This window comes from Xyrauchen texanus, chromosome 9 (assembly GCF_025860055.1).
Source record: "Xyrauchen texanus isolate HMW12.3.18 chromosome 9, RBS_HiC_50CHRs, whole genome shotgun sequence".
Taxonomy (NCBI): Eukaryota; Metazoa; Chordata; class Actinopteri; order Cypriniformes; family Catostomidae; genus Xyrauchen; species Xyrauchen texanus.
In genome coordinates this window covers 44522648-44549794 of record NC_068284.1, presented here as the reverse complement: position 1 = coordinate 44549794, position 27147 = coordinate 44522648, and the positions used below count along the sequence as shown (strand labels likewise).

General features: G+C 37.2%; 1 protein-coding gene across 1 annotated transcript in view; it reads left to right on the top strand.

Annotated features, from left to right (window-relative positions):
- scn12aa (sodium channel, voltage gated, type XII, alpha a) overlaps positions 1–27147 on the top strand; it is an 88045-nt gene that overhangs the window by 14048 nt on the left and 46850 nt on the right. The window contains exons 2-9 of the mRNA XM_052133704.1: positions 1335–1641; positions 3569–3687; positions 6776–6865; positions 10217–10345; positions 12156–12247; positions 12501–12743; positions 13280–13343; positions 24990–25131. Coding sequence (XP_051989664.1) covers positions 1375–1641; positions 3569–3687; positions 6776–6865; positions 10217–10345; positions 12156–12247; positions 12501–12743; positions 13280–13343; positions 24990–25131 — 1146 coding nt within the window. The 5' untranslated portion in view covers positions 1335–1374. The remainder of the gene's footprint in view (positions 1–1334; positions 1642–3568; positions 3688–6775; positions 6866–10216; positions 10346–12155; positions 12248–12500; positions 12744–13279; positions 13344–24989; positions 25132–27147) is intronic.

Here is a 27147-nt window from a genome sequence, read left to right as displayed (position 1 = left end):
CTAGCAACAAACGCATAATACACTGATGCAACAAATGTTATTCACACAGTCAAAACACAAAAGGATTGAGTATATATAGATGGAGTGTACACAATTAAATTAAGTTGCAACTTAATGCTAAATAACTGTTGCATTAGCTCATTTTAAATAAGTAAATTGAGCAAGCAGTAAAAATCATGTTGAGTGAACACCATCCAGGGCTGGACTGGGAAGAGAAATCGGCCCGGGATTTTACATGGCAACTGTCCCAAAAGTTATTTAGCGGGGGGAGTTGATCCAAAAGTTTTAGTCGCTGTCCTTTTCTGCATATTGGGGCGCTTTTTTGTGGTCCGTTCTGCATAATGCAGCGGCTCATTTTTGCTTATCCCGGCACATTTCACGGCTGACCCACCGGCCCGCTCGGTTCTCCCGCTGGCAAGTCCGCCCCTAATCGGCCCCAAAGTGCGTCGGCCCACCGGGAAAATGCCCGGTATGCCAGATTGCCAGTCAAGCTCTGACACCATCCGTTAGAATTCTGAATCCATTTGAACATTTCATAGCAATGTGATATATCACTTTTTTACTTTACGCAATATAATTATGTTCTCACCTCAAACATAAATGTATAAGTTGATTTCAAGTGTACATTTTTAGTATTTTCAATAGAGCCGCTTTTCCATTTTTCAGTGTATTAATTGTTTATATCAAGATATCAAATGTACATACACAAATTGAACGATATATATGTTTATAAAAATATCAGGGAAATGAAAACAGATATTAATTATCTGTATGATTATAAAATAATTACACAGATTTTTTGTTGTAAATTTTACAATTGTGATGGATAATGATTAAATGTAGCGCAATCTTTGATTGGGATGGAAATTCCAATGGTGAATTAAATCAAATAAAATTGATAAATATTATAAAAAGTACAATAGATGTAGTAAATGGTCAAATGGATTCAGCTGTCAAAAAAGTTTGGGAACATCTGATATACAATAGATGGCTGCAAAGCTAACAGACATAGACTAAAGGCCATACAATTATTTTATGATTTTATAGGGTCTTTAATAGTGGTTGCATGTCATTACAAACCTTCACAGACTTTGGTGATTTATGATTAAAGCTGAACTGGAGATTTAGATGTTACAGATCTGATCCCAAGTACATTGTATGAACTTGAGAGTTACAGAAAGAACAGCAATCTGCCCTTGAGTAATAAGCTACAACGTTAATACAAATGGAGTCATTGTGCTTTAAACTGTATTAATGAAAAGCATGCACTGTGTATAATGAAGTGACTTTCTAAAAAATGTTTTTCTCTTTGACTTATGGCCACCTCCATCCAGCTCTGAGTAACTTCTAGGACAGGACGATCAGGATGAAAAGATGGCAACCGTGCTCTTACCAGCGGGTCCTGATGGCTTGCGGCCGTTCACTCGAGAGTCTCTGGCGGCCATCGAGCAAAGGATCAGCGAAGAGCGAACAAAGAATGCGAAGGAATACCAGGCGGACCCTGGGAACACGGAGGAGCCCAAACCACGCGTCGATCTGGAAGCAGGGAAGCAGCTGCCTCGTATCTTTGGCGACATCCCCACAGGATTGGTCGGAGTCCCGCTGGAGGACATTGACCCATTCTACTTCAAAAATCAGAGGGTGAGTTGGTCTAACTGAGACTGACTGAGAGGAAAACATTTGAATTACATTAAAATGTATTTTTAGGCTTTAGCAATCAATATGAATCAAATGGAGTCCAAATGTTCTTTTATTTATGTATTGTTTCTGGAGACCCCCAGGGAGCCACTAGGGGGTCCCAGTGTGAAAACACCTTTTTCAGTGTATCTATAAGTAGAGATGAGTACTATAAATGAAGTCTAATGGATGTGCAGTTCATGTTTTTAGTTAATAATTGCCACAGTCAAATTTCAAAAATTCAGATTATATATAGTTATATGATAAGTGCATATGAGTACTTTATATTGCATAGCAACATACTGGTGCATTTTTAAGACTATGGAAAGACTGCAGCTGGTTCTTTTGCGGTTCTGGCATTTCCATTATCAAAAAAGCTGGTAGGTATTAATATTATACCAACAAACCTTTTACTAATAGATAGGATACATAAACAATGTGAATATGTTTGTTTAAATGAATGCTTTTAAGAATGCATCAATAAATACATTTGGGAGGTTATTATATTTTTGTTATGACCAATAACCAATATGACTGGCAATATTATAAATCTATATTGTGTTTGGATTATTCATTATTATTCTTGTTTGTACATTGCTTTAGATAAAAGTCACTGCTAAATGAATTAATGTAAATAAAAATAAACAAAGTTCACTCTAAAGCTAAATTTGAAATGCTCAGGTCTAATCAGGCATCACTATTTCATCATTATATTGTACAAGAGAAAGTATGTTGGTGAAATAGTGCTTAAAAGATTTGCATGTGTAGAGTGAGTTTGTAGCTTAAATGATGATACAAGTGTGATAGAAAGATTTGCGTGCAGATTTGTGAAAGTAAAAAATTGCATGCACACAGAACGTTTTGTAAAGGTGTAAATCAAGTTGCAAGATTTGCAATATTTTAATGCTTTGCATGACTTTGATTCATGTGTTTTGAATCTGTAACTTCATATCAAGTACTGTAAATTGGGTCTGTATGCTTCTGACAATTTTGGCACTTTTTTTCACCTCAGTATGGCCAAAAACATCGCAAACCTGCAATCAGCGACATTCAAACAAAGAAAGGGTGTCATGAACGGCAAAACAAATGAACCGCATAGAAACACTCTGTAGGTGTAAAAATGACTATTGCAAAATTATTTCCAGAATAAATCTGATATACATTGTTCCGTCTTTCCTTTTGTTGCGCTCACACCTTTGGCATGACTTAAAAGAGTTTTGCAAGCATGAGGCATGGGATTTGGATGGATGGATATTTCTGCCACAAACACAAGTCATTTATACTTTTGCAATAGTTTATTTTTACACATACTGTATATACTTATTCTATGCGGTCAATCTGTTTTGCTGTTCATGACACCCTTTCTCTGCTTGCATATCGCTGATAGTGGTGGAGCTAGGGGGTTGCCAGGGGTGGCCATGGCCACCATGAACCAAAGCCTGGCCACCCCATTGGCCACCCCACTCACAATTGCTGTTTAAGTAAATTTTGGGGTCATTTTTGGGCACAATTTAGTTCTTTAGAGGTGAAATCATCTCTGTACCAACTTAACATGTGCGCACACCAAGGTCGCCGCACCTCTCCGTCCCAGGTGTCATTGCATACAGATATGGTCACTGATATATGGTGCATCTACAGTACGTTTGATTGAAACAACTACTTCATTTGGTCAATGGAAAATTTTAAATCAGCTCTGAGGAATTTTCTTTTTAATTCAGTTTTTGTTCATTTCTGTGTAAAAATGTTGTGCATCTCTAATGTAAACATCTGGTCCCTGCCTTTATACTTTTAATCCACTGATTTAATGAGTATTTCATTTTGGACTTTTATATAAATGTAGCTGCTGAATACTGACAATGTGTCTCTCTTATCTCTGTTTCTCTTTTTGCAGACCTTTATAGTACTAAACAAGGGAAAAGCCATCTTCCGCTTCAGTGCCACATCTGCGCTTTACATATTTAGTCCTTTTCACTGCATTAGAAGAATCTCCATACGAATTCTTGTCCATTCATATCCTTTTCACAGCTTCTTACGAGAACATTTGTCTATGTGTGCATGTTTACATGAGAAATGCCAAGGAGAGTACATTAGAGAGATATTTGGCATGTTTACAACTGTTTCATAACTCATGCAGATATTAGTCCTTAAGACCACAATCTTTTCTATAAACACAGTTGCACTTAATAAGTGTCGTACAAGCAAACCTACAATTTCTCATTGGGTTTCTTTTTTTTATTGGTGCTAGCAAAGGCTTCAAATCTTGTGGTATGGAATTACATTTTTAAAATATAATCACAATGCATTAAAAGCCAAAAATGTCATTGAATGGTGATATCTAGTTGCACACACTGTGTGATGAAGTTAAAACATCTACCACTTCCGCTTCATCAGAATTCTGTTGGATTTGGTCTCATTTTTGAAACAGCTGGGTAATGTTCTTCCCTGCAGAGCATCGCCAACCAAATCCTCTAATATTTCTCTTCTAATTCCCCAAATAAAATAAGAGCAAAGTGATTTAGCGTCACGTGACAGCTGCATGCACAGATGTTTGAGTGTCCCTACTCGGTCACTGATGCACGCATGTATCCAGTGGCCACACAGATGTGTTCGTACTGTCACACCTAACAGGATGTGAGCCTTTTAGTGTTTCAACAATAACAGCCATTACAATTCAGTAAAAAATGAATACCCTAACTTATCACAATGAGTGAAATCACACAATAGCTCTGTCAACATCCTTTACCTATTTCTATATTCATTTACATTTATGCATTTGGCAGATACTTTTATCCAAAGCGACTTACAGTGCACTTATTACAGGGACAATCCCCCCGGAGCAACCTGGAGTTAAGTGCCTTACTCAAGGACACAATGGTGGTGGCTGTGGGGATCAAACCAGTGACCTTCTGATTAACAGATACGTGATTTAGCCCACTACGCCACCACCACTGTATATTCTATACAGTTTTTACATAATTATACATAATTTAAAATATATAAATAATTATATCAAATAATATTTTTTATTGATTAATGAATCATACATTAATGAAAATTACTTTTTGCTAATTACTTTAATGATCTGTTTAACCTAATTTTACACAAGGTCACGCTAATTGTAGGACTATACACATAAATATAATTTACTATTGGCTGTCATGCTCTTTTGTCAGTGGTTTAACATGGTTACCATTGATTAATGGGAAAAGGAACCTGTTACACCACTGATGAATTTAACGATAATGTTGATTTTCACGATGAAAATTAAATGGTTGACATTCATTTAAGTGTTTAAAAAAATTATTTATTTTAAATATTTCTGACATACAAAATAATAACAGTTTAAATTAAATTAAATTAAATTGTTTCAATTAATTATATTGTAATCTAATTTGAAAATAAACAGTTAATATAAAGACTATTTAAAAAATATATATATATATATATATATATTTGTATTATTTACAATATATATATATATACACACAACTGTTTCTACTCCAGGTCATTTAAGTGGTGACAATTTTTATTTTCATGTGTTAAGTAATTTACATCATAAAAGTATGCAAAATGTTAATGATACGATAATTTAAAATACTGACATTGCTTTTAACCTCCTGAGACCCGAATGTGACCGCTGTGTGCCAAAAAATAAAAAAAAGAAAGAAAAAGAAAGAAACGCTCTAGAACAAATGGTTTTCCTAAAAATTGATGTCCACATTTGGGACTAAGTTGTAAAATTGTAAATAATACCAAGCTATAGAAAATAGAAAGAAAAGAATTTTAATCAATTTTTTTATTATGTTTCAGGGGTGTTGATTATTCATGTTTTTGAGACATTACATAAGAAATTAGCATAATTAATTCTGATTCAAATTAATGTCCAGCATCATCCAATCACTGCCAACCATGTTAAAATATAATTACACATTATTAATTCCGAATCTATGTACTGATTAGCATCGTCCCATATCTGCCAAACATGTTGAGTGATCCAAACATCATCTGCAGCCTGAAACTGAACATTTGATATGAAGTTAGGTTTGAATGCTCCCTATTTAGTGAGTGACTTAACCTCCAGTGTGCTGTCTGTCTGCACTGGTCTAAGAACAGTTTCAAATAAAACGTATTTTCATCCAAAAAATGTTCCGTGTTTGGATGAACCCATTGATTCTCAATATGATAATGCACAGTAACTATAGGATTTCTAAGGAAGAAATGTGCTAAAGTACACAGTAGTGTACACCGTGTTTAGCAGCGTGGCGTTTCGTGAAAAATCGCTCATATTTTAAAAATGGCATATCGGATGAAACTAGAGACTCTAATCTTTTGACTCAAACAGGTTTCAATATAAAACCTTAATTAGGTTTCTTACCAGATGTAGTTTTGTTGCCACTTCTGCAAAAGACAAACTCCGCTGTGATCAGCACCATGTTGTTCTGTCAAATGAATCCGTCGAAAGTTTAACCCTTTACTGACATCACAGAGCCTCCAGTTTAAATTATGCGTTGCGTATATTGAAGCCAAAATACAACGTCCACGCATGTGTATGCAGTCACACGAGTTTAGCATTCTTTTAAAATTGATATGGCGATATGTTTAAATAGAAAAAACTATTAAACAGCAGTGCAGATGTACGCAAAAATGCATTCAGTGTGAAAGGCACTTTAGAAAGTACATTTACTGATACATCAGACCCTATATGGGAGTATTCCAAATATTTCATGACTTAAATAAATGAGTGATCATTTGCCGACGCAATTGTTCAGTGTCCCATTTATGAAGTTAAGTGAAGCCTTCTCTAGCAGCATTGGGTGTATGTAAGTCAGTTCAGTTTGGGCCAGTGATATCTTGTTCTGTCCTCAAATGCCACAGACTCCAAAAATCCCCCTACTGAGTCCAGGTTGCAGCTCTATTAAAAACTCAAACAGATAATACCGAAATTAGAGTTAACAGAACAGCTGCTTGCCTCTCATTGGGGTTAAATTCTTCCATATTTTTCAGCAAGAGTGAACTGAGATGACATCATGTCCTGTTTTCGTAAGCATTTAAGGACAGAAAGTTCTTACATCACTGTATTTCCTTAACTGTCCTTCACGTTGTTTAGCTTGTTCATCATGTGCACAATTTTGACAAATTGCTGCTTCATGGCAATGTCGGATCCTCCACTTTGGGCCAAGTACCTTGAGTAAGTAGCATCTTTATTCTCTTTGCAAGAGTCAGACAGTTTACAGGTGATGTGTGTTATTTTGTATGTAAAATACCTTCTCATACACAAGTATATCGTAATATGCAGAGACAAAATTAAGTAAGCCATTGATGGGTTTATTCCTCAAAAAGTGTAAACACAGTGGCTCTTTTTGAGCATCCCGAACAGCCCAACACAGCAACATTGGCTCAATTAATGGCTTGAGTTTGGGAGCGGAAATATATATATGTTTGTTTGACCAATTGAAGGTGGGGGAATAGTTCAGGAAACTTATTTTTGTAATTCCGATTGGTGATGTTAGTAGGGAAGAAATTACACACTTCACCATAAGGTGTCTAATGTATGTTTTTTTATTTTTTATAATTGAATATATTTATTTTTACTGCTGATATCACAATGGCATTATTTTTATGTTTTCTAGAACACGTCTGTATAGATATATTTATTAATATCAAATGGTCTGTATTTACAGAATTATATATATGCTTTCTATTGAACGAATTGGTAATTGGACAAATTGCACAATAATAGAATGTTAACATTCATCATAAAGACACATAATCATTGATTAGTGCTTCAAAATGTGTATTGAAATGCTAAAAAGAGTTTTCATCTTAATTTAATGCTTTTCTAGAGTCCTGATAACAGCGGTGGTAAGAATTGCATCTTAATAAGCCTGTTGTCACCACACTGCCTGCAACATCTGAAATGCCACATTCCCATGATGTCATTTCTTGTTATTTTTAGAAGAGCTATACTGTAACAATACAGCACACTCCCACAGGAGCGTGACATTGTCAAATTTAAGCTAAAGCTGCATCGCGCTGTTTTCTGGTGTCTAAGCCCTGGCCTAGATTTTAACAGATGACCAGAGGTTTCATATTCAATGATTATGCCACTGGATATTCTAATACAAAGCCATGATGACCTAGCTCTCATAAAACATCATATGCATGCATGCCAACAGACCGCCAAATGCAACTAAATGAAGTCACTGGGGGAATTTTTATGCATGTTTTTCTTTCTTTTTTTTTAAACAAATCTCACTTAGATAATTTACCAAGGGCTAGTCTTGACTGGTTCATGCATAACATTAATAAAGGGTGGCCCAGGGTCCAATATTAACATGGAACCGCAAAATTAATATTTAAATCGAATTGTAAGAATTATAGGCTGTGTCTCGTTTCGAAGGCTGCGTGCTAGGTAAGACACGTCCTTTAAAGGATGCAGTATATTGAACGTCCTCTTTCAAACAAGCCTCATTTGAACGACCTTCATTGGACAAATGGAAACGGACCGTATCATGGTTGCTATGACAGCACGCCACTCTTTAACAAGCAGGAGCGCTCTGAGTGAGATGAGAACAAAGTCCCTTTGGAAGGGAATGTATGAGAAACATTTTAGGTGAGATATATATGATGTAAAGAGAAAATAAAAATATTTTACAGGTGTACTTTTAGTCCAATACTTTATTTTAATTATATATTACTATAATTATACATATTATATACTCTGCACCCATCCACTGAGGTACTTCAACTTGGGAATTAACATTAATTGAGTTTGAACATCATATTTACGGGAAAATTGGCGTCATTGTTTTTTGTTTTTTTGTTGAAGCAAAGTATTGTGGGTTGTGAGTGCCCACGAAGGATACCCCTCATGCATCCTCAGAATTCCCGTCGCATTCGAAGGGTGCATTCGAAGTGTCCTACTCGCTTTTATTAAACGAGACTGCCTCAATGACGTATGCGGCCAACAAATGGAGGACGCATCCTTCCAAACGAGACACAGCCATAGTCGTACTTCTTACAATGGAAGCGGATTTAAAGGGATAGTTCACCCAAAAATTTTAATTCTCTCATCATTTACTCACCCTCATGCCATCCCAGATGCGTATGACTTTCTTTCTTCAGCAGAACACAAACAAAGGTTTTTAGAAGAATATCTCAGCTCTGTAGGTCCATACAATGCAAGTAAATGGTGGCCAGCACTTTAAAGGTCCAGAAAGCACATAAAGGCAGCACAAAATTAATCCATAAAACTCTTAAAAAACCCTTAAAAAACCCTTAAATCCATATATTCAGAAATGATATGATAGGTGTGGGTGAGAATCAGATCAATATTTAAGTCCTTTTTCACATTCTTCTTCTTTTGTTTTTGGCATTTCACATTATGTTTGTGTAACTGGAGCCAGCTGGTAGAGAGCTGTGCAGTGTGTAAACCTCACTCTCCTCACCTCAAGAGGTGCACTAGCGACTGACGCTAGAGGCTGTAGCCATTAGCCTCCTTGTTAGAGCACCCGCCTCCCCGATCACCCCTCTCCGAACGGGACACGAACCAACTTCTCCGGCTACTTCTCCGGTTACAGTGGTGCCGTGACCCGGATGGGAGTGAGGTTTAGGGGGGTGAGTGTAACGGGAGCCAGCTGGTAGAGAGCTGTGCAGTGTGTAAACCTCATTCTCCTGACCTCAAGAGGTGCACTAGCGACAGACGCTAGGGGCTATAGCCTTTAGCCTCCTTGTTAGCGCACCAGCCTCTCACGCCGGAGACGTCAGTTTGACTCTCGTACAGAGAGAACAGGAGCGTCACATGTGATGGTGCATATCACCATCTACTAGGCAGGTTTAGTAAAAAAGATTATACATTGATCTGTTTCTCACCCACACTTATTATGTCGCTTCTAAAGATATGGATTAAACAACTGGAGTCATATGAATTACTTTTATGCTGCATTTATGTGCTTCCTGGACCTTGAGAAATTCTGGCCACCATTCACTTACATTGATATTATAAAAAAATAAAATATTATTCTTTGTTTGTGTTCTGCAGCAGAAAGAAAGTCACACATCAGGGATGGGATGAGGGTGAGAAAATTATGAGAGAATTCAATTTTTGGGTCAACTATCCCTTTAAGTGATGTGCACAATTCAAATCAAATGCTCTACTAAAGACAAATGATCTGTTGCAACTCCTGTGCCTTCTTTCTTTTACCTCAGAAGAAAATTTGTCAACACACTCCTGTAAGAAAATGGCAGTCATTTTGGTGCCTGTAAATCTTACTGTTTACTACCATATGTATCATTAAATGATATAATGTTAAAATACCAACTTGGAAGAATATTGCAAGAATATTAGCTAAATAATCCTATTGTCATAGAAACAAAAATATATTTTGCATAATTTGTATTTATCAATGTAGCTTCACAGCCAGTAAGAATTATTGGCACCATTAGCAGGTGTGAGAAAAAGTTAAATTTGGACCCTTGGGTGGCCACTAACACAAATCAGCTTTTTGTATAGTTACATTTCTTTCTTGTACTCCTGTAGGTGTACATTCACTGGCATTTACACATTTGAATCATTGATTAAGATCTTGGCCAGAGGATTCTGCACAGAGCCCTTCACATTCCTCAGAGACCCATGGAACTGGCTGGATTTCAGTGTCATCGTCATGGCGTGAGTATGAGCTTTTAGTTTTGATAATTGCCATGCTACCAGATAGGTTAATGGAGAATGTGAGGACAAAGCTCTGTGTATTTGGAAATCAAACATATTAAAGGATTAGATCATCCGAAATAAAAACAAACCAGAGTTTGGAGTCTTGATCTGGTGGTCTTGAGTCCTCTCGAGGTCAAATGTTGAATCAAATGGACAGCCTGATTTTAGTTAGGCCTTGGTCTGGATCTGGGCCTCAGGGGGGGCTAGTCTTCGTGTAAGTCTGGGTCTTAGGGGGTCTGGTATTGGTGTGATGTCACACCAGATTCCTAACATCTCCATTTGTCTTCCAAGGAAGAAAGTCATACGGGTTTGGAACAACATGAAAATTATTACTGGAGCTGTCAGTGGTGCTGAAATAGAGACCCAGGAGAGGTCTATAGTTCATTGGGAGGTCACTGGGAAGAAAGAGAGAAAACAAAGAAGAAAATTATGTTATGCTGGTATTCAAAGGGATTTGTCAGGTGATCTAAATATCCATCATTACAGCTCAACAAAATCAGAGGATTTAACTGAAAAGAGAGAAAGAGTTAGGGCTCTATTTTAGAACAGCAGTGCTATGAACTGCATTATACTGTACGTGAAAATTCGGTATGTTGGTATGTTGGTGCATTAGTTCATGTCATGTGGGTTGGTGAAATAGCATGAATGCTGGTGCAATCTCCAAAGAGACTGAGATGAGACTTTGTTCTGAGAATAGACATGATTCTTAGATGTCTAAAGCGCAATGACCTATTTCTCACAAAAATAGCTAATTAGATTTTGCACCGCTTCATTTACATATACCTCCTATATATATACACCCTCAGATAGCACAAGAACTCCCACCTGCGCCCTTTTACGCTTTTCCCTGACACAAAAATTGCCCTTGGATTTAGTCCACCAAGATGAACATTTTCCTTTATTAGCACTCAAACTGCACTAGTTTGTCCTTCCAAGCTGTTTCAAAAGTTTACAGGGTTTATTGCTTTTTCATACTTTTCATCTGAACTTTTGTAGAGATGTTGGTTGATAATAAAAGGTTTTACTTTAGTTGACGATAAGAGATGATATACTGTTATACATAAACTTCCTGGCAGGGCACCACTTAAAGGAATATTCCGGGTTTAATCAAAGTTGAGCTCAATCGACAGCTTTTGTGGCATAATGTTGACTACGAACTTTAAACTTTACAGCTCAAATAATACACAAGTTGAAACAGAATAATTAATGTATGTGCTTTTACAAAATTATAAGCTTCACATTTCTGCTTTTAAACCTCCAAAAATGTTCCCCATTCACTTCCATTGTAAGTACCTCACTGTAACCTTGATTTTATTGCTTTTTGTTTGGGTTTAGATAATTGTTTGAGTAAATGATGGCAAAATAGGTGAACATTTTTGGGTGAACTACAAGTATAGGTGTGAAGTGCTCAGGAGAGATAGGGGCGATCTTTATGCGGTGTTGCCATGTGGTCTGGTATTCAGGTACTTGTTGTATCTTGGATTAATTGTGTGAGAGTCAAGCTCCCAAAAGGACACAAATGCACCATAAAAGTGCCATAATTGCTGTACATATGATGCTCTATTTTTGCGCTATATTAAAAGTCTTCCAGAGCTTTGTGAAAGGCACAAACCGTTTTTTAGTAGTTATTCACTGAAAATCTTAACTATGCCTTTAAAATCAGCATGAATCACAGTCTGAATGCACATTAAGAAATGTTCATTGGTTCCACTCTTCTGAAGATGTGAGCTAGATTAGAGAATGACTGCTTCTGGCTTTCACTTTGTAGGTATGTGACAGAGTTTGTGGATCTCGGCAATGTATCAGCGTTACGGACTTTCAGAGTTCTGCGTGCTCTAAAAACAATATCAGTGATCCCAGGTAAGAGAAACCATTTTCAGTCCCACAAAGCACTTTTATTTCATGCAGACACTAATACAGCAAATTCATTGAGAAGTTAAAGGTGAAGTGTGCCATTAGTATTGCAAAAATAGTTATTATTTATCTGAACAATGATAGACAGGAGCAGTGTTCGGGAAACCTGTTTTAAACAGAGTTATGTTTGGTTATTAGTATTAACTTCATTAAACAATTACCTCATAATATTCTCTTTCTCTCTAATTTTTTTCTGTAGGTCTAAAGACGATTGTCGGTGCTCTCATCCAGTCGGTTAAAAAGCTAGCAGACGTGATGATCCTTACTGTATTCTGTCTCAGTGTCTTCGCTCTGATTGGTCTACAGCTCTTCATGGGCACCTTACGACAGAAGTGTGTTCGTAGCCCCGCCCACTGTGTTAACTCCACCTACCCCGGCAATGGAAGCTTCGTTTGTAACAACAGGACCTGGCTTTCCGTGAAGGACTTCTTAACGAATGAAGGTTCAACCAGTTAACAAGATATCATGCCTCATATGCATTGTGAACATTAATGCATACTGTAAATGTTAACGTCACTTCATAGGTTGATGATATTTAAAGGGATAGTTCACCCAAAAATGATTATAAAAATGATCATAATTTACTCAACCTTAATGTTGTTCTAAACACCAAAACAAAACAAAACACAAAAGGAGATTTTAGGCAGAATGTTAGCTTCAGGCACCATTCACTGTATGATCACTGTATGTAATGAAAGTGAATGGTGACTGAGGCTAACATATACATTGAAGGAGACCCAAGCCATAGAGGCCTGGAGGATGTCTCTATTAACTTGAGCCAGTAAGCAGCCATGTAGAAACTACCTAGAACATCCTAGCAACACGCAATCAACCACTCAAAACACCTTAGCAACCACATAGCAACACCCTAGCAACCGCCCGCTACATACCTTCGCATGGGTAAGCACCACTCATATATTCTTGAGAAAATAAAAAAATATCAGTTGAATTTGACTGTTTTTATTTGAATTTTTTCAGACAATTTCTACAAAATCGAAGGATCCAAGGATGCCTTAATATGCGGATACAGCAGCGATGCTGGGTAAGTCATCTCTCTTCTTACACTGAGAAAGTCATTACAAAATACAAAAAGATAGACAGTCGATGGAAGTGGAGCGTAGTTCTAGCGGGAAGACCAGCAGGTGTACATCACATCATTAGCTGGATAACTCCTAGCCAATCGCATGTAAGCCATTGCTTTATAAGTCCGCTCACAATCTATCACATTGCTGTTTCAGTGTGCTAACACTGCAACCTCCACCTCCCCACCACCACCAGTTGAGCCCTGTCCCGCAGGGGGGTAGGCTCCTCGCCCCTGCCTCCTATCTCCGGCAGGACATGACGTTCCGGGTACAACTCCCTCGGACTTCCGGACGGGGCCTACGCCAAAGAGAGAGACATCACCTCCCGTTTTACATCTATCAAATTAATGGCATCTCAAACTTCACTCAAGCCTGCGTGTCTTCCCAATAGAACTAAACTTATCTATGAGCAATCATTCTCATATATTTCAAAGTGGCTGAAAAGCTACATTTCCAAGAGAACAGGGTCAAAACCAGGGATAAGAGCAACAATGTCACTAAATGAAATAAATGACTAAGTTCAGGCATGAAACTCTGAATGGCGCAAGCTGATAGATTCTTTGAACTTGTTATCTGTTAGCCAGTGTGCTCACTCACATATGATACATCAAGCCAATTGGCTCACATGATGTAAGCATGTAGGTCCTTTGACGTGTAATCTAGTAGCCAGTGAACTTGTGTACTCTCTCTTTGCCTTACATTTATATTTGCTCAGTTTGCAAGTAAGCCGTTTTCACGTGATCTGTTGTGAAACAGAGCTGTGGCTCAGGTGGTAGAGCGGGTCGGCCACTAATCACAGGGTTCATGGTTCGATTCCTGGCCCACATGACTCCACGGGCCGAAGTGTCCTTGGGCAAGACACTGAACTCCAAGTTGCACCCAATGGCAGGTTAGCGCCTTGCATGGCAGCTCTGCCATCATTGGTGTGTGTGAATGGGTGAATGAGACACAGTGTAAAGTGCATTGAATACCGCTAAGGTTAAAAAGGCGCTATATAAGTGCAGACCATTAACATTTATAATTAATGTTAAATACACTAGGCACTAAAAACATTAAATACCTATTCGTGTCCAGTGGGCATTACAGGATAGCAAAGCCAAAGCGTGATATGAGCGTGAAGCGATCGTCTGTGTACCGCAATGGCTTTTGGGTCCTTGAATAATGTATAACATGCTAGTAAGGGCAACCGATGGACTTTCTGGTGCCCTACGCAGGAGTTGGTGCCCCACGCAGACTGCATAGTATACGTGTAGGGAGAGGCAGTACTGACAATAGATTATTGCACCATATCAAAGAAAAATAAATAACAGTTTGCAAAACTGCAGCATCCCACAAATTGAAATAAATGTAAAAAAGAAGGATGCTATTTCACATGTGCATTTAAAGTATAACTTTTTAATGTATGTAAACAAAGTGTAAAATTTGTTCTTTGAATTAGTTAATTCTATACATTTAAATCTTTTGATTATTCATATCTTAATGTTTTTAAAATATTTTTATTATTAGATCCGGCTCACCTGATACGCAAGCCGGGTCCCAGTGTTCACCTACAATGTCCGGCTCTTAGAGCCGACTCGTTTGCGAACGACCCATCACTACAACCCAGCATCTGGATAACCAAGAGCATTAAAGTGCCAATATGAAATACGATGGCTTATTTACAATTAATTACACACTTATAATGTATTGTATTAAGTTTATAATAATTTTGGTGTCTAATACCTAACAAAATAAAAGAAATCCAAATAAGTAAAGCATAATAATTATTCATAATATGATTTTTTAATGTTCTGTTATTTAGAACAGCAAACCAGAGGTGCAAAAATAACCTTTTTTCCCCCTCAACATAAATTGTTGTGTTATCTATTTTTGTATCTTTTTATCTTCTATTTATCTTTCATTGTGGCTTTCATAAACATTTGGCTTGTCATGTGTTCAACAGATCCAATCCATGTTAAATGGAAATGATTTATTATAGAACAATAAAATAGCTTTTTGAATAAGTGGTATAATATCTGTATCGGCATATAGTTGTTTTTGTTCAGATCGGTATCGAATCGGCCTAAAATGTTCATATCAGTGCATCCCTTATTATCTGGAAAATATTTAGCTTACTTTGTAATATGTTGACAGTGCAGCATATCTTTTATTTATTTTTATTTATTAAAAATGCTCCTGAAAATTAACCCCAGAGGACACTTTCCATAAAAATTTAACATTTCTGACAATTCAACCGACTGCTTTGAAAATCATACGAAGCAGGTGAAAAGTCATTTTTTGGGTATTTTTGGCCAGTTCTGTCTGTAAACTTCACAAATGTGTGACAAAGCTCCAGGTCAACCCTACTGTATATGAAAAACTGCTATGATTTCATCCTCTCTGTTGCAGACCATTGTCATGAATATGACATGAAACGCAGCCGTGGCACTGGAGCCACTGGCTATAATTTCTATAATTCCTGAAATTGATGATGGTTAATCTGAGAGAACACATAGTCGTCTCTGCGTGTGAGGAGACAGAGCGGTCAGTGTGGTGGCATGTGGCGTATAATCGGATGTCTGTGTTAGGGATAGTTAAACACAATCCCTCACGATATGACTAAACAAGCAGATGTCATTAGGAGAGTGCTTCAGTTAAAGAGCTTCATAATGTTAGGAAAAGTTTGAGAGGGGAATTCACTAAACAGCTGGGATCACTTTTGCCATTGGTTCACTATATTTCCAAAACAATTCGTAATCCAGGTGCTAAATGCAGGTGAGTATGTAACTTAAAGGGATAGTTCAGTCAAAATACAAATTAGTCAAAGTCATAATTTACTCACTCTCATGTTGTTATAAACAAGTGTCATGTTCCACGGAAGAAAAGAAAGTCAACTTTGCACTTTTGTCTGAACTAACCCTTTAAGTCATTGTCATTCTCATGTATCAGGAGCCAGCTGGTATGTAATAGCTAAGAGGTATGTGTAAACCTCTCACCACTGGCCACAAGAGGCGAACTAGCATCTTTGCCCGCCTCTCATGTTGGCTGACGCCGGTTCGAATCCCACTCAGAGCGGGTTAGGCTGGACCGGTTACACTCACATCAATTTATTATGTATGCAAGCCTGATAAATTATGTTAATTAATGTTTTAGAATCTGTTACACTATCTGTTTACCTGTGGTGAGAAGAATATCGTCAGAATGCTATTCTGATATGCGGGTTGGCGCTATTTTGGCGGCACTAGGGGGACCTACACAATATTAGGCAGGTGGTTTTAATGTTGTGGCTGATCGATGTAAATCATGCCTCTGTGTTTGTCCTCTCAAATACAGCTCAATCACCATGTGACACCTAAAGGTTACTCAGTCCAATGCAATCTAGTAACTGCTGCCTTAACTAACGTCTAAACTAATGAGCATGCAGTAAATCTGCTAAATGACTAAATGTATCTTCCATGAGTGAGAAAGATTACCAGGTAATTTGCTACATGTCTCAGATTACACTGATGCATTGCATATTAGTATAATATAGGATATTATGATCACTGCTCAGCTGCCAGTTTTTTTATTGCAATTACACAATGTACTTCACTTTTATTAGGCAAGCATCACTTTTAAGATTGCTAATACTTTGAATTAGGGATTTGAACATACCCCCTTTGCTGTGAAACCCATTTCACATAATTGGATATACAATATCATCTGACAGACTATAAAACAGGTGAAAAAATCCCATAGATTCAAATTGAAGAAGGGTCCCAAGTCATATCAGAATGCCAATATTGAGACATTAAGGTTGGCTATTTTTACTTGAACCAGTAAGAAACCACCTAGCAACCCTTCAGAACACCCTAGCAACCACCTAGTTTAAGCACCTTCTTAAGAAAATTTAAAAACCTGGTTCCATTTCACGATATACCATACTTTTATAATGGATTTACTTCTATAGAATAGTGGTCAAATTTCAGCAAATGTATTGATTTATAAGGCTGGGTGCGGGCTATTTACATGAGCTAAATAATCAGAGGTAATTCATTAAAAATTAAAGGGAAATGTATTAAATTTAAGATATATACTCATAGTGTGCATTTGTTAGGGTATTGTATATGGTCTACACATTATGAATGCACAGTGAGGACTGTTGTTTGTGCATAAAAAATCCCATGCCAATAATCCACTGAATTAAGAGTGAAAGTCATTCATTGTATGTCTGGCTAACTGTCTCTCCCCCCATGCATTTCCTCTGTAGTGCACAGGGATTTAATCCCACAAATCCCTGAGGAACAGGGCAGTAGGCTCTGAAGAGCGCCATGGATGGGAGATGTTTACTGTGCCAAAGATGGTTCAAAACTACATACCCACCTTTGATAATATTCAGCAGTTTAATTAAAACAGATGATTGATTATTGCGAAGTATAGAAAAGGTTGAAATAAACTGAAAACAGAGAAGTGAGATTAATGAAAAAAATGGTGACCAAACATTGTTGTCAGCATGGGTTGCGCCTCAGTGGGGCTCATGTTTTAACCATCTTGTAGGTCAAAAGTACCATTGCTCAAGTCTCTGTAAACAGCAAACAAAAATGTATCTGCGGGTCGCGGTCTCGGACGCTTCTGACCTGTCAATCATTTTGCGCGTTCTCATAGTATTGCAGTTGCAGTGAATTATTGAGGCTTAATGCCATTTTTATGCCATGTTGCTTATAACAGTTGTCAGTTGAGGGCGCTATTTTGCTGCTGTTGTTTTTAACAACCGTTTCTGCACTATGTCGGTCTCAATAAAGCTAATTTGGTGCATTTGGAGTGCAGGATTTTTAGAAAGAGGGGGCGTGGCTAATTCAATGGCTCAGTCTCATGGAAGTACAATGCTTTAAATCGCTTACAGCACTTTTAAGGTTCATGGCACCAATTTTAGCCTATTTATAGCCTGTTAGCTCCTAACCTAACTAACACCTTGCGAATTAATGATATACTGTAAAACTGTCATTTGTACACAATGTGTGTTGAACTATGGAAAGCTGAAAGGGTCAAAAAGAGTGTTTTTAAGTTACATTTTACAGTGCATAGTGCACTTTGAGGCTGAGACAAAAGTTAGTGGGACCTTTTAGTTTTAGTTCCAGCAATATTTAAAGATTTTCTTTATATAAATGTGACCTCACCAATGTAACATTTAAACATTTAAAGTGTTTATTTTCCAATGTTTCATCAAAGGATGGCCCCATACATATTTGTCAGTTACAAAACGGAAAGGTAAAAGCTGTTGTAAAATTTGCACACCTGTGACCACACATTGACATTCTGTATTAATGCACATTGTTTGGCAACTGAAATTGTAGTGGCGGTGGCATAGTGGGCTAAAGCACATAACTGGTAATCAGAAGGTCGCTGGTTCGATCCCCACAGCCACCACCATTGTGTCCTTGAGCAAGGCACTTAACTCCAGGTTGCTCTGGGTGGATTGTCCCTGTAATAAATGCACTGTAAGTCTTTTTGGATAAAAGCATCTGCCAAATGCATAAATGTAAATGCAAATGTTAATTATGCTACGGTAAGGTTCATGAGCTATATAACTAGGTGAGTGATTATTCTGATCATTATCATTATTTAACTTTTAATAAAAACATTTTTAAAAGCAATAGTAAATGTAAAGAGGAAGTGTGTAATTTCTGCAACCCTAGTGGCACCGAACAGAATTGCAAAAATAATGAATGTTTTAACAGTTTTCCCCAAACAATCACCCTGTCTGCCATAGGTGGAACAATCAGATAGTCCTACCCCAAACTCATGCCATTGGTTGAGAAGATGTTGCTGTGTTGGGCTAGTCAGGATGCTCATACAAACAGAGTAATGTTATGATAGCAACATAGAGCAACAGTGTTTTTGCTTTTTGGGGATATGAACAAATAGCTTACTTGTCTCTGCATATAAAGCTGGGTTAGAAAAGGATTTTAACATAGACAATTACACACATCCAAAAAAATACTCTTTTCAACAGGATCAATTCCATTTTATTTCAATAGTGCACGTGATAATGGTATTGTCACGATTGCTTTAAAACAAAACCTATAAAATAACTCAGTAACTCGGAAGTAACATGTTAAACTGTTTTTTCTAAAAGAACAATCAGAGCAGGATTAAATAAATGTTGAATGAGAGTATAACTGCTTCCTGACCACCTGTGGTTTGTCAATTTCAACATCCTAAAATATGGATGTATAAGAATATACATTCTTAAAATACAGATATTTCAGAGAAAACCAATGAAATGCTATAGTTGTTTTTATTTTATTTCAATTGTTTAATGACCAACTATTAACTGACATACTTTTTTCTGATCAGCCGAAAAATATATATAACATAAAAATTATTGAGATATATCATCAAAAACTAGGCACACTACAATCTTACAATAAACCTGCCTTTATTAGACTTGGTTATTTTATTGTAGAAACAATTTCAAAGACAGTAAATAGATTCCTCGGTTTATTGCTAACAATAAAACAGAAGACAATAAAATATTGAAGTTTACATGCACTAAGTTTACTGTGATGTCAAGCCTTTAGACAATTAGCCAATTATCTTCTGATAGGAGGTGTACTGAATTGGAGGCGTACCTGTGGATGTATTTTAAGGCCTCCCTTCAAACTCAGTGCCCCTTTGCTTGACATCATGGGAAAATAAAAAAGAAAGCAGCCGAGATCTCAGAAAAAAGATTGTGGAACTCCACAAGTCTGGTTCATCCTTGGAAGCAATTTCCAAATGCCTGAAGGTACCATATTATTCTGTACAAATAGTACGCAAGTATAAACACTATAGGACCACACAGCCATCCTACCGATCAGGAAGTATATGCATTCTGTCACCTAGAGATGAACGCAGTTTGGTGCGAAAAGTGCAAATCAATCCCAGAACAACAACAAAGGACCTTGTGAAGATGCTGGAGGAAACAGGTTGACAAGTATCTATATCCACAGTAAAATGAGTCCTATATCGACATAAACTGAAAGGCTGCTCAGCAAGGAAGAAGCCACTGCTCCAAAACCACCATAAAAAAGCCAGACTACAGTTTGCAAGTGCAGATGGGGACAAAGATCTTACTTTTTGGAGAAATGTCCTCTGGTCTGATGAAACAAAGTTGAACTGTTTGTCCATAATGACCATCATTATGTTTGGAGGAAAAAGGGTGAGGCTTGCAAGCCAAAGAACACCATCCCAACTGTGAAGCATGGGGGTGGCAGCATCATGTTGTGGGGTGCTTTGCTTCAGGAGGAACTGGTGCACTTCAAAAAATAGATGGCATCACAAGGAAGGAAAATGATGTGGATATATTGAAGCAACATCTCAAAACATCAACCAGGAAATTAAAGCTCGGTTGCAAAAGGGTCTACCAAATGGACAATTACCCCAAGCATACCTCCAATGTTGTGGCAAAACGGCTCAAGGACATCAATGTCAAGGTATTGTAGTGGCCATCACAAAGCCCTAAACTCGATCCAATAGAAAATTTGTGGGCAGAACTGAAAAAGCGTGTGCGAGCAAGTAGGTCTACAAACCTGACTGAGGAATGGTCAAAATTCCAGCAACTTAATTTGAGAAGCTTGTGGAAGGCTACACAAAATGTTTGACCAATTGACCCAGGCAATGCTACCAAATAATAACAAAGTGTATGTAAACTTCTGACCCACTGGGAATGTGATGAAAGAAATAAAAGCTGAAATAAATCATTCTCTCCACTATTATTCTGACATTTCTGATTCTTAAAATAAAGTAGTGATCCTAACTGACCTAAGACAGGGAATGTTTTCTACGATTAAATGTCAAGAATTGTGAAAAACTGAGTTTAAATGTATTTGGCTAAGGTGTATGACTTCTGACTTCCTCTAAGTTACAATAATGAACCAACACAATCTGTTTTAACTAATAACACACACATGCTTTTATTGTTCTTGTGCATATTGAATACTGATGTGAACCCCTAGGCTAAAACATCAACAAAAGCAAATTAGAATCAAGAGTTCGAAAAACTGGCCTCCAATTAATTAAATGAGATTGGAGGTGTGGATTAGAGCTACTTTGACTTTTAAAAAGCACTCAAACATTTAGAGTTTGCTATTCACAAGAAGCATCTGCTGACGTGGACTAAGCCTTGAAATAATGAGATCTCAGAAGACATAAGATCAAGAATTGTTGCATGGCATTAAGCTGGAAAGGTTTACAAAGTTACCTCGACCCTAGAGTGACAGCTAAAGCCTTGAAGTAATCATTGCAACTGGTGAACATCTCTGTTCATGAGTCTACTTTATGGAAAACATTTAACAGGCATGGTGTCTATGGCAGGACAACACGAAGGAAGATGGTACTTTCCAACAAAAGCATTGCTGCGCACCTGAAGTTTGCCAAATACCAACTTGACACTCCACAACGCTACTGGGAAAATGTTTTGTGGACTGATGAAACTAAGCTTGAATTGTTGAAAGAAAACGCAGCACTACGTAGAGCATAAAAAGCGCATTGCAAACCATCATAAAACATCGTCCCAACTGTGAAATACGACATAGGGAGCATCATGATTTTGGGCTGCTTTGCTGCTTCGGGGCCTGGACCTCTTGTCATCATAGAGGGAAAAATGAATTCCCAAGTTTATCAAGATATCCTACAGGATAATGTCAGGGTCGCTGTGCACCAGCTCAAGCTCAGTAGAAGTTGGGTGAGTAAGTCCACTACAAAATGGCTTCAAAAAAAGAAAATCCTTCTGGAGTGGCACTTAATGGACCTTAACCCAATATTGATGTTGTGCAATGACCTTGAGAGAGCCGTTGAAGCAGTTCTGTAAGGAAGAATGGTCCAAAATTATTTCTGAACGTTGTGCAGGTCTAATCTTTATTAGATACAAACCTCATGCTCCAAGCCCTAATATAAAACTAATGTCATCCTAACTCTGAAACTATTTTGTTTCTCTTTGCCATCTTGTACAGTTAACACTTTGAGAACTCCCATCACTGTTCTCCTCGGCTGATGCTACACGCACCAGAGAGGATTTCCCCTCTAAATTCATATCTGATCCTTTTGATCCTGTAGGTTGGTTAATGGATGTTTTGATAACAACAGAACATTGGGGATTACGACTGTTCTTGTCTTTCTCTCCCTCTCTCTGATATTTAGAGAGAATGCAATGAAATAAGATAAAAACAGGGAACGTTTTATGGATATGTTGGCCAAAGGTGGGGGACTCGAGTTACATTACTTGACTCAAGACTGACTTGCGTCGGAAATTTCAAGATTTGTGACTTGCTTGATTAAATGCAGAAAAAGACTTAACTTTGACATGAGGAACGATGAATTGATGTGGAATTAAAGTGGATATTAATATATATATATATATATATATATATATATATATATATATATATATATATATATATATATATATATATATTAATATCAGGATCAGAATGAGCTTTATTGCCAAGTATACTTACATATTCAAGGAATTTGACATTCACATGAATAGCTGGACCCAGGGTTTCCCAGAACATTGCCTGGAGCATCACAATCCCTCCACTGGCTTGTCATCTTCCCACAGTGCATCCTGATGCCATCACTTCCCTAGGTAAATGGCACACACATCCATGTAAAAGAAAACAGGACTCATCGGACCAGGCAACCTTCTTCCACTGCTCCAAGTCCAATTCTGAGGCTCACGTGCCCATTGTAGGCACTTTCGATGGTGGACGGGGGTCATCATGGACACTCTGACTGGTCTGCAGCTACGAAGCCCTATTCACAGCAGGGTGCGATGCACTGTGGGTTGTGACACATTCCTCCCGTAAAAATTCATTAACATTTTCTGTGACTTGTGCCACAGTAAACCTGAGCCTTGGATCGATGAGCCTTGGGTGCCCAACACACTGTTGCCTGTTTATGGTTTATCCCTCCTCGGACCACTGTCAGTAGGTACTCACCACTGCTGATCGGGAGCACCCCACAAGCCTTGCCATTTCACAGAAGCTCTGACCCAGTCATCTGGCCATAACAATTTGCTCTTTGTCTTTACTCCTGCCCATTTCTCCTGCATTCAACAAGTTGACTACGTGAACTGATTGTTCGCTTACGATCTACACAGACCTTGACATGTGGCCATGATAGGAGATGATCAATGTTGTTTGCTTCATTATGAGTGGTCATAATGTTTTGGCCAAATTAATTACAGAATTAATCTGTGAACCTCTGCCATTTAACTGGCTGTAGTAGCCAGGCCCGGCTCCAGCTTTAAGTTGTAAGGTGGGCCAAGTGGCCCATCATCTCTTTAATTGCTCAATGGCTGCTCCTAGACAACAATGAGTGTGTTTACATGCACACAATGCACTGATAAAACAGAACTCAGACAAGGAAAGAAAACCACATTTACATGATATTTAACCTCATCAAGTTATTCTCTGCTTTTGACATTAAAGTCTAAACAGTCACGCACACAATACTTGCACACACTGGATAAACCGGTAAAAAAAACATGCAGAAATGTCTAGAGCTTCAGAAGAGATCTCAACAATATCTGAACCTCTGCTCAGATTTTCCAAGATTAATCAAATCAAAGCTATCTTATATTTAAGCTTCATAATTTCAACTTTCAGTCTGAACATTTGACAGATGGTGTGAATGAAACATAACTGATAACTCCATTAAGTCATCTGATCAATGCAATTTATCTTAAATGGAGTTTCTTTGTTTTTATTTGTTATTTTTACTTCACTTCCCCCCAATATTTCATTACGGCTATGTCTCCGACATATTTTAGGTTATATTTCCACAGTCCATGTTGTTTTACTGTACTGTATTATATAAACCAGTGTGTTTGTGTACACATTGTCAGGGAGATCATGATATACGGTCTCTTTCTGCCGCTGGGTGAGAGATTTACAGAGATTTGCGGCTCTGCTGTCCAGCTGTTGGCTGTTTCATTACTAAATGATTCCTCTGTTAGAATGATATGCGTCTGTCCTCTGCTTGGCCTGTCACTCAAACCTTATGTCACCATGGTAACGGAGAGAAAGAGAGGACGGACTGAGGGGATGGGGGGGGTTGTGGAAAATAACTGCAACTCGATACCCATCTGCTTCCTTTTAATCTTCTGTTTTGGGCCACAACGCTTGTAACTGTTGTCTTACTTTAATATACTGTCTTTATTATTACTGTTATTGTGTTTATGAAAGTGCAACGTTCAGGACAATAATGTTTCATGTAATTACTTAATAATAATATTTTTTAGTTCTACATCTTTTTCACGTCTTGACCTGTCAAGAACGTGTCCAAGTTTTTACCCCCAAATTATATTTTGCTTAAATAAAATGATGCCTATTTGTAGGACCATTAAGAGATTTTGCTTTGTGACATTATTTGACATATACAGTATTTTTAAATATATACTTACACTTATGGGATTGAGTCTTAATTGTCATGAAAATAATGTCACAATGCAAAAAATATTAGTGACACTAAAAATATGGGGGCGAAATCTAAAAAAAGTGAAAGTATTCGTAAGATTTACCCATGTTAACCCATTGTTTTTTGATCCTTTATTTCACATATGTAGTTTCCGTTGTTAAATATTTTCACATTTCTTCCCAATACAGGAAGTGCCCTGATGGGTTTGACTGTTTGAAAACGGGTCGGAACCCAAACTATGACTACACCAGTTTTGACACCTTTGGCTGGGCCTTCCTGGCTCTCTTCAGACTAATGACACAAGACTACTGGGAAAACCTCTACCATCAGGTACAAGTCCTAACATTAATGGAGCATTCAGGGTTAAATACAATGAAAGTTGTATTGACAGCATCTGTGGCCTTATGTATTACAAAAAAATAACAAATGCATAAACATTATGTCTTAGCACGAGAACGCTGAGACATGATCGCTCATCATGGTGGAGTGGTGGTGGCGTAGTGGGCTAAAGCACTGAACTGGTAATCAGAAGGTTGCTGGTTCGATCCCCACACCATTGTGTCCTTGAGCAAGGCACTTAACTCCAGGTTGCTCCGGGGGAATGTCTCTGTAATAAGTGCACTGTAATTTGCTTAAATGTAAATGTAAACCCTGTTTGTGCAAATGTTTACCCAATCTTTTAACTCTTGGCCAACTAAAGAGTAAACTCGGTTACTTTCGCTTGCACGGATAAAAAAGTAATGTCAACACGTCTCTCATTTATTTAACGTAAAGCAAGAATGGCAGTTTCAGTAAGGCACTTGCGTTAGAAATAGAGCCAGTGGAGATATGTTAAAATCAGGGACCGAAAATATTTCAAGGAACAAAAACAAAACGGAAAACGAACATTTGACGGTTTTTGTTATTTATTTATTTTGTAACGATTTTTGACACAAAACGTAACCAAAAACGGGAACTAAATCCCTCTTAATTGTTCCGGAGTGAAAACTTTACTTTTAAATGTTGGTAGCTGGTTTATAACTAGTTCATTACGTTTTGATATATATGAATTGTTTTATGAAACCAGCGGGTTTTCTCATTTTAGTGCATCGCACATTTCTTGCCTTAATGCACATTCTGGATGTAGCCTTCTGTGACATGCTGAAGACCTCTTTACCTATATATAATTACTACATATACTGTACATGCACAGTTCATCCAGATAATGCGGAAAAAAGTACATTTATCAGTAGTTTCCATGTCTTCACTGAATTATTGTTAGATATGATGCATTGATACAGATTTGATGCTGCCGGGTTCTGACCATGAAGCAGATCTGTAATTAAAACAAATAATTAAATAATTGTTACATGTTTAAAATAAAATAATTTGGCCCGCAAAAAACTGCAAACAAGCCCAAGCAGTGTGTGCATGCATGCAGGAGAGAGAGATTTTTGGCTATTAATTGATTTTAGATGGCCAGATGTATTTTTGAAATATTTTCAATATTTTGGGGGATATGTATAATATTAAGAAAACTTTTATTAAAAAGACGTCATTTTATAAATGCTACTATATATTTTTTTTGTTATGCTGTGTGTTAACAATTTTTGTTTATCTTCTGTTTCATCAGGGAAGGTTAACAACAGTTATGGCTGGTGTTAACAATTTAATATTCTTTTTTTCTTAATAATTTTAATCATAAAAAAAACCTAATTTATTTTATTAATTTTTATTCTTATTATGCATCTTTTATTTTCTTTAAAATGTATATGTAAAGCACTTTGAGTTGCCGTTGTGTATGAAATGTGCAATCTAAATATACTTGCCTTGCCTTATGATTTCTATGCTGATAATTCCCCATTTATTATAAATATTTTTATTTTATTTTGTGGTAGTCAGCATTAAGCTACAAATACTGTCGAATGAGCTTAATTTGTGTTGAACCCTTGAAGTTCATTTAAGAGGAGCAAACAACTAGATGTTCATCCACCTAGAAAAGTAGTCCCATCTGCTCTGTTGGACCTTACCGTGTTTTTTCTACTGTAACAAACTGGCTACACTGTTGCCAGCAAGTTGCTGTAAAAATCTGATAATTTTAAGCTACTGCAATTGACGTGTACAGTAATTTACAGATTACTGTAATTGGTAGCTGAGGTATATTACTTTAAAAATATAAATTGTACAGTAACTAGCCGTAAATATCCTCTACATGATTATGTTTTATATTTTGTTACTATTATATACAATTTATTAATAATAAAGAAAAAAAACCTGTATTTTATTTTATTAATGACAAGAATAAGGTAACTGGATCATGACATACAGTAATTCTATATAGTAAAACATTAAAGGGATTGTTCACCC